General features: G+C 42.7%; 1 protein-coding gene across 1 annotated transcript; it reads left to right on the top strand.

Moving 5' to 3' along the window:
- Positions 1-6,990, top strand: cnp (2',3'-cyclic nucleotide 3' phosphodiesterase). The gene is made up of 4 exons (XM_061701368.1): positions 1-105; positions 1,737-2,998; positions 4,163-4,290; positions 5,784-6,990. Exons 2-4 carry the CDS (start codon positions 1,777-1,779, stop codon positions 6,234-6,236), a joined length of 1,803 nt encoding a protein of 600 aa, XP_061557352.1. The 5' UTR covers positions 1-105; positions 1,737-1,776; the 3' UTR covers positions 6,237-6,990.
- The last annotated feature ends 1,761 nt before the right edge of the window (positions 6,991-8,751 follow it).

Below are 8,751 nucleotides of genomic sequence, written 5' to 3' on the forward strand. Positions count from 1 at the left end.
GTCCCCGCCGCTGTGCGTGCGTGCACTTGTGCCTTGAAGAAGGGTGTCGCGCGGGCGTGGGTGTGCCTGGCTAGCTTGTCATTGTACACCGACGAGCGCGTGGTGGTAAGTTGGCACACCGAACAAAAAAAAATAATAATAATAAAATAAAAAAACCGAAACATATTTACCTCTGTTTTTCTTGGCATGTTTTGGCAGTGTGGCGTAAACTGAACTATTGAATTAGCGACGTCGACTTTGTACTCCGCACAAAGACGAGGATGATAGCCAGTTGTACTCCGTTTGACTTGCATGCTAATAGTTTGTGTGACATGTTAGATTCCAGCATCGCTCTCGCTTTGTTTTTTTAAAAATAAATAAACTACGCACACTTTAAACGAGTTGGCTTACTGTAATGGCACATTAGTTTTCAACCGTATGTGCCCCCCCCCCCCCCCCCCCCCAGTTTAAGCACAACGCGTGTTCAGTTTATCCATTGCGTCACCCACACAACAGCTGTTGGTATCGACATGTTAACTAAAAAGGAAAATTTTTGTTTTCTTTTCGTCTTTGGTAAACTACCTGCGTAGTTATCAACGTGACCTAACAATTTGTCATGTTTTTGTTGTTTGTTTTTCTTTACTGTTGGGGAAGCATCCCGGTTCCCGTCTCATGACACGACACGTTAGCACATCTGGTAAACGAAACACAGATATGGGTATAAAATCGAAATTGTTGCCTCTCGTTCGATAGATGGCGCTTTTCAGGTTGACTCCAGCGGCTCAAATGATCTTTTTCTTGTATGTGCTTTTTTTTTCTTCCGGTTTTTGTTTCCATTTGTTTCTAGTTTGTGTAGTAACATTTGGTATTATTACAGGACAGGGTGTGTATTTGGGAGCCATTTTATGTCGCCCCCCTTCTTAATTTAAAATGTACTGCAACCGTTCGGTACAGTTGCCCAATCCTTAAATTGAAATAAGAGGAACAAATCAATTTGCTTAAGTCTTCAGTATCATTGCCAGAGTCCTTAGTCATGCCTTCAGGGCATTCAAGTTACTTTATTGTACTTCGAGGTAAAAGAGTGGTGTAAAGTATTTAAGTTATGTGTAACATGCTGGTATTTATTGGTCTTTTTTTTTACCCAGTCTTAATCTGAGTAAAAAGACCAATACATACCAGTAAGAATCCCTCAAAGTAGCACAGGATTAATAATTTTTAAAATGCCATATTTTTAAAATTACTATTGCTAAATATTTTTGTTTCCACTATTTTTATTTGTTTACTAGTTAATCTACCTTTTTAATTGAGTTTTGTTTCTGCAAATCTTGGTTCATTTTTCTATTTAGTTATTTTTATTTCCCATTTGCAATTAATTGTTTTGTTTCAAGTTTTTCTTTTGTTGAAATTTGTTAATTAGTATTTCTAAGTATTTTGTTTAATCTTTAAAATGTAAGTTTTGACTTTTCATATTTGCTGTTATAAGATTTTTAGGTACAAGATAGCTTCAAAATATCAAACAGGGGTCTAGTTATCTCTCTAATATCGTCAATCAAGTGTTTTAAAAATGTTTTATTGTATCATATCGACTTAATGGCATATTTTTAGATTTACTGGATCTCGTTAGATGGTGCAGATGTGCCTAATGTTGTAACTGGTGAGTGTCAGGTCGCTCAGACTGCCTGTATAAAGGATGCAACTACAAAAAGGGCTCGTGATTTAATCTGGCTGACATGTTTTCTTTTGTGTTGCATATTAAGGTATTTGTTAATGTGAAGTGGTGAACCTCTCAAGCCAAAAATGGACCCTGAAAACAACGGTGAGGTTTCCGAGATGTTGGAGAGTCCACAACAGGAGGTGGAGGTGGCAGTGGCGACGCAACTGGCGGAGTCCGCAGAGCCTGAGAAGCCAGCAGCTGCCGAGAACCTCCTTCTGGTAGTGAATGGCAGCAGCGCTGCGGCCACAAATGACACCGTGCCCGTCGAAGATGACTCTCCTCGTGAAACTCCTGAAGCTGAGCCACTGGTGTCTGTTGCTGCACCAGAAGAACCAGATAAAGCGCCAGAGCCTGAGAAGCAAGAGCTGGAGCCCGAAAAAGAAAATGAGCCAGAGCCAGTGTCTGAGCCGGTCCCAGAAGCTGAGCTAGTGCCGCAGACAACCCAGGAAGAGGCTGTGCCGCAGCAGCCAGGAGAACCACAGCCTCCCAGCCCGAAGAAAGTAGAGGCTATAGTTGAAGCACAAGAAGTTGTCAAAGAGGCTCTGACACAAAATGATGGCAAGAAAACTGAAGTGTCTGAAGAGAAGCCAGCTGAAGCCACCGTGCAGGGGGAGGAGGTGAAACAGGCTGAAGTGGTGCCCCCTGTAGTGCCCAAGAAGGAAGGCACGCTGGAAAAAAGTGCCAAGTCAGCAGATCCAACAGGCGCCGAGGCGAGTGACGCTGCAACTGTTCCCTCTGCCGACTCCCTGTCGTTCCCTCTGCTTAAACACGAGAAGACCAAAGACGCTCTGCGCAGCTCTCGCACCCTGGTCGTCATCAGGGGCCTCCCGGGAAGCGGGAAGACCTTCTTGTCCCGCGCCCTGGCCGATGCCTACAAGGAACATTGCTCCGTCTTCTGTGCCGATGACTATGCGGAGAATGCTGACTCCGGCGCGGACACGCACAAGGCCCTTGATGAGGCGGTGGTGGCCTGCTGCGCCGACACCCCTTCAGTGCTAGTGGTTGTGGACGACACCAACCACACCCAGGAGCGGCTGGCCCGCCTGGGCGAGTTGGCCCGGGAGCACCGGATGGTCGTGGTCTTCCTGGAGCCGCGCACGGAATGGAGCACGGACGCGGTGCAGCTCACCAAGCTGACCGGACGCAAACCGGCCACCATCACCGCTATGAAACGCCAACTGGAGGAGGTGCGCCTGCCGCTCTTCTTTGGCTGGTTCCTGCTGCCCCTCGTGCAGGATCAGCTCAGGTCCACAAGCAGCGACTTCCTGACCACACTGGACGACTTCAAGAAGAACGCGGTTGGCTGTGAGTGAAGCGGCTTGTGCCCTCTTGACTTTTTGCTGCCATTGACCAGCGGTGGCAAAAGTTCTCACCTACTGTAGGGGAAGTTTGCATTTAAAAAAAAAATAATATTTTTTGTCATATTTGTTCAGTCATTATGACTTGACAGTAGTACATGATAAATAGGATCTGCGGATAAAAATCTGCAGTCTCTGGCCGCCTTCTAATTTCATAAAAGAAAGCGCCGAGAGGAAAACAACCAATCTGAGATACAAGATCTGCCCTAACAGTGTGTCAATCGTTTGTCGCGCACCAACTTGTTGCCCCAGAAAAGCATTTTATTTGTAATTGAGTGTTACTATAACAGTAAATATCGGTTTTATTTTTTGTGAGCTGCAGGGGTGCGCCTGCTATGTGTATGCCTGCTAATGCACAACAAATGATTGACACCTCGTAAGTCACAACTTCTGTCTCTGATTGGTTGTTTTCCTCTCAGCAGCTAGTATTTGCAAACCAAATTAGAGGCACAAGATGGTGAGTTTATTTATTCCACAGATCAAATTTCTTTTATGTCATCATATTGACAGTTTTAAGAAATATGACAAGTATTTTTTTGGGAGGGGATTATAAACTCCCTTTAAATGGAGTACAGTTAAAACAGACTGGTATAAGTACTGATTCAACACCTTTAAGTCAAAAATTTGTTTATCGTAATGGTATGTATCCTTAAAATTATAAAATTGTAACTTTTTCATCATTTATTTACAAAACAGATTTTATATAGAAAATGCAAAATTAAAATATAATCGAATAAAACTCGTTCAGTGGACAAATGCCAAACTACCAAAATATCTAGTAGTGCAATCGATTATCAATGAATGCAATAAAGTGAAGAATTAAACTACATGTAGCGTTCAAGTACAATTGTTTTTAGTCGGAAAATGACCAATTTGCCACAATTCATTCGTGTAGCCGTTTGCATCTTTTTTCTAACATTGTGATGCTATCATTTGGGAAGGGTGAAAACTTAAGTCTGTTTTGACAAAGTATTTGAAAGTACAGGTCTGTAAAAGTGGTAAAGATTCCTCAGTTAGATACACAAGTAAAGGACAAATATGGGGGGGGAAAGTGCAGTAATTTCCTTCCCTCCCACAACTGCTCTTGACTCATCTCTCCTCGTCTTTGCAGCGTCCGTGAAAGAAGGCCAGGAGGTGCCTCTGGAGCAGTACTACAAAGCCAAAGGAAGCCTCCACTCTACCACCAAATTCTGTGACTACGGGAAGGCAGAGGGAGCCAAAGAATATGCAGAGAAACCAGTAAGGCACCATTGTTGGCTTAGTTTTACACACAAAATTATCGGCACACATGTCCCTCAGTTAGGACTGTCCCAACATGATGAGAAGGCACCCAAAGTTCCCACCGTACATTTTGTTTTATGGTTTTGGCTTAATTCTTTTTCATAGAAATATTTACTGTAATTATGATTTTGCTATTGTGGTAGTGTAGTTAAGTGACAGACTGCGGCACATTCTGACTTGTGTACATATTCAAGATTTGTCGCGGCTGTGTGACTGGAACCCATTCGTAAATAGAAGACTCGCTCCCTTGAACGGAGGCACACTGTTGTGAAACGTACGAAGCTCTTTTAAGCTTTGATTTCTTATGCTGCATCTGCCACAGGTTGTTTTGAAATCTGTGCAGGGTACAATGAGCAGAAATTGATTGCCTGAGTTTTCAGTAATGCACAATCAGTTTCAATGTTACCTCCTCCCATTTATTTTTGATGGCCAAAAATGTCAGCAAAAGACCCATATCCAATGTTTTACTGCATTTACTATCGACAATGAATTCGGCTCGAGAGCCACTGCTGCTTGCCACTCGTTTAGGCAACCATTTTGATTTAGAAATTTCTCTTTTGAGTCTAAACAAATGGTCCGTGAAAGAAACAAAGGCAGTCAGTCCTGAGCCAGTTGGTGGTGGTGGCTATTGGAGTTACAGTATGCCAAAAAAATCAGTTTGGCATGTACCCTAGTTTTAGCGTCACTGTTAGCTTTACATTGGTACAGTAAGGGAACAAAATGCTCAGTGTTGTTGTTTGTGACAACAGTAACAGTCTGAATTATGCTAGAAAAACAACAATGGCATTTACTGCTTTGCCATGATGTCCGCTAACCAGAGGCTGAGCTGCACTGTTTGAAGAAGATGCACTTACACTTCTATCCCTTACCTAATGGTCCATGTGGGAACCCAGTACCGTATAAAGAAAAAGGACTGCTGTGGAGCTTTGAGATAAGAGTTCAATTGGTTCTGTGGTCACTCGTAGCTCAAAACACACGTATGTCAAATTAGCCGTCTAATTGAAATGAATGTATGAAAACTTATAATAAAATCATTCAGTAGACTCAAAAAGACAAGTTTGTCGCTTTACCTATCAATGCACATTGTGCTGCTCATTCTGCTGTTGTGCGCCTTCGCCATCTGGGAACAGTAGAACACCGACATGAATATATTCACGACTTGACGCCTTTATGCTTCTTGGCATAGCAATATTAGTTATTTGCAGAGTATATATAATATATGGCAGTGAGTATTGTAAATGATCTATCTAGATGTCTTGCCTACACTTGTTTGTGTTCCTATTTGTTGGTTAATGTGTAATACATTTTTAGCCTGGTGTGTACAATGGTGTTTCCCATTGTATTCTAGCCTTAAGCTAGCAGGTGCTATGTAATTTGTATGTAGGGCACACTCACACTTAAACCTCTTATGTGAAAGATCTTGACACTGATGGGTTTTATTTCCTTTTCAGGCGGTCTCAGAATTATACGGCTCAGTGTTCGATCTAACTGTGAGCGCTCTTTTCGTCACACCTCGTACCTTCGGCGCCCGCGTCAGCCTCACCGAGGAGCAGCTCGTGCTGTGGCCGGCTGATGCCGAAAAGGAGGCGGAGTCCTCCGTCCCCGGCGCCGCCTCCTTGCCGATGGGCAGCCGCGCCCACATCACCCTGGGCTGTGTGGAGGGCGTGAAGCCGGTTCAAACGGGTCTGGACCTGCTGGAGATCCTGGTTTTACAGCAGGTGGAACCAGTCACCGACTTGGAGCTCGGCTCGCTGCGCTTTTACGGTGAAGGCAGGTGGATGCTGGAGCTCAAGGAGCCCGTGTGCGCGGCGGCGTGCTTCTCCAGCTTCTACAAGCGCAGGGGGCCATCCCACGACCAGGGCAAAAAGGAACCCAAGAAGAAGAAGAACTGCGCCATCTTGTGAAGACATGAGGCGTGGCATGGGTTGGCTGGTTAATTCCAATGTAGTAGAGTGTGTTTTGTGCAGTGTTAAGGGCTTCAAATGTAGCTAGCTGGAATCTTGAAGCCGTGTGCCTCCCGCCCTTTTGCACTACTTAAAATGCCTTCAGTCTAGTTCATATAGCTCCCTATGCCTTCAGCGTAGTTCACTACGCTTTCAGTCTAGATCATATAGTTCACTTAAGCTGCTCACACATATCAGTAGCAGCCTTTCAGCTAGCATCCTAGCTGCCCTGTGCACAAGTAGAAATCATGTTACTTCCTTTGCACGCATCCCAATACCAGACTTACATCGTAGTCAACATTCCAAACTGCTTTAAAGCTACCTTGTTGTGTCTTACTCAAACAGACTAACTAGTCATTGAGAGTGATTGTTACACTAGCAAATAGGCCAAAGCTGTGCGTCTTGTCTTCGTGACTTATGCGTTAGAGATGCCTCCTTACGCGTTTGCACTGTTGTTTTGAAAGGGAGATGGATGAATTTGGCATTAGCTGCTCAGCTGCTTGCACCTAAAATGAATGCTCGTAAATCCAAATCTTGTCGCACTTTTTTTTTTTTTTTTCTTAAAGCCACTTTGAGCAATTAATTTACATTTCAATGAGTAACTTTTTTTTGTTTGTTTGGAAGGCCAACTTTGTGTAGCTCTTATGAATGACTATTTTTGCACTTGTTTTGTACACTTAATAATAAAAACCAAGATCATGTGTTGCTACAGCAATGTTGCGCCCCGTCTGTTTATTAATGACGGCACAAAAGTGTTCTAAGTGCCATAGTTTTGTGTGATGCATTCATGACCAGCAGATGTCAGTCACCACTTGAGTGCTGTTAGAAATTGTTACCCACTTCAATACAAAACTACGTTATTTTCCCCAAAATGGTGTGCTGGCACATTTTCGATTCGTGAAAAACTCGCAGGACACAACCCAACAGATACCAAAAAGTAAATGTGAAATCTGGGCCTGTCAAGTTGAACACAGACGTTCTGTTCTGTTGTATGAATGACAGGTGGATATTGGATACACAGGTTAATAGTACCTTCTGCCATCTAGTGGAAGAGCATTTCATTGTTCTGTCGTTGGCATAGATCAGGCATGCCCAAAGTCCGGCCCGTGGGCCAAATCCGGCCCGTGTCCAAATTTCCTCCGGCCCGAAGCGTCATGTCATAAAATCAATAATATGTGGGCCGCCAGCACAGTTTACCACAGTAAACAATACAGACATACAAAAAAAAAGCCATTTTATATTTCACCAGAGGGTGGCAGTAGACCTGTGGCCGCACTCTCGTTGTGTGACCCCTTGGTGAACTTTTGTTTTTACCCCATTTCTAAAATGGCAACTGAAACTAAAAAGAGGAAAGCTGACAACGAGGGCAGCAGTGTCCAGGACAAGTGGATTTCTTCACTGACATGCGAAACAACTGTGTCCGCCTAATTTGCCAAGAGGCTGTGGCTGTTTTCAAAGAATTTAATTACCAGACGACACATGCTAACTACGACAAGCTACCGGCGAACAAACGCGCTGAAAAACTGAAGCCACTGGAAGCTGTTTTGATAGCAGCAGCAGCGCTTTTTCACAAGAGCCCGTGATTCAAATGAAAATGCTACAAGTCTCAGTGAATTGATTTTTTGGGATGATCAAACCACAGTTTTGTCAAATTTCTGTCATCTGATTTGACTATACTATATTATACATTATAATAATAGTATAATCACTATACTAGCTGCATAGTCACTATACTATTCTTTGTCAAAATGCACTTGGATGTGATTTGTTAAAACAAAATCAATAAATACATGTTTCTAAAAAATTTCACAACTTTTATAAAATAATTAATTCGTATTTAATTTATTATTATTTTAACCTTTAAATATCCTGGTAATGGAATTGAAAACGGATTCTCATTTGCAATATCATTTACAAAACGTTTGGACACCCCTGGCATAGATGAACAAAGATGCATATATTTGTAATAAACATTTTTTGGAGCAATTGCGTGAATTTACTAATATATACTAATTTGCCACTGAGGCCAAGGGCATTAACAGAATTAGACATTTGTGCAGTCTGCAGTGTAATCTCAACAGAAATGGGTCAAATGTGTATTGGCGCTGTTGAACAAACCTGTTGATTGGTCACTCTATAAAGAAGCCAGTCAACCATTAATTTTCCTATGGGGAGAGATTTGTGTGAGCAATGAGAATCTTGTGAGACGTTCAATAATCCCTGAGGTTCCCAAAGTTCTAACACACGAAACTCCTCCAAACGCAACTATATTACGAAATCAATTTCCTCTTGATTTGAGCTTTGTAAGGATTTAGTACATATATTCGTTTTGCTTGAAGTATACCGAATGGCTTATTTTTTATGTGCTCAAATCCTTGTTCCACGAACGACATTTTTCCCTACAGTCATTGAATGCGTCAATAGAGCATGATGCGGACGAGCCAATCAGAGATGATGAAATATCAGCGGGTCCCTC

The sequence above is a fragment of the Phycodurus eques genome, chromosome 16 (genome assembly GCF_024500275.1).
Source record: "Phycodurus eques isolate BA_2022a chromosome 16, UOR_Pequ_1.1, whole genome shotgun sequence".
In the NCBI taxonomy this organism is placed as follows: domain Eukaryota; kingdom Metazoa; phylum Chordata; class Actinopteri; order Syngnathiformes; family Syngnathidae; genus Phycodurus; species Phycodurus eques.

Bases quoted from the DNA above. Each gene is read 5' to 3' on its own strand.
- cnp (XM_061701368.1), top strand. From the start codon at position 1,777: ATGGACCCTGAAAACAACGGTGAGGTTTCCGAGATGTTGGAGAGTCCA. The intron at 2,999-4,162 runs GTGAGTGAAGCG...TCGTCTTTGCAG, and splicing joins CAAGAAGAACGCGGTTGGCT to CGTCCGTGAAAGAAGGCCAG. The intron at 4,291-5,783 runs GTAAGGCACCAT...TTTCCTTTTCAG, and splicing joins AAGAATATGCAGAGAAACCA to GCGGTCTCAGAATTATACGG.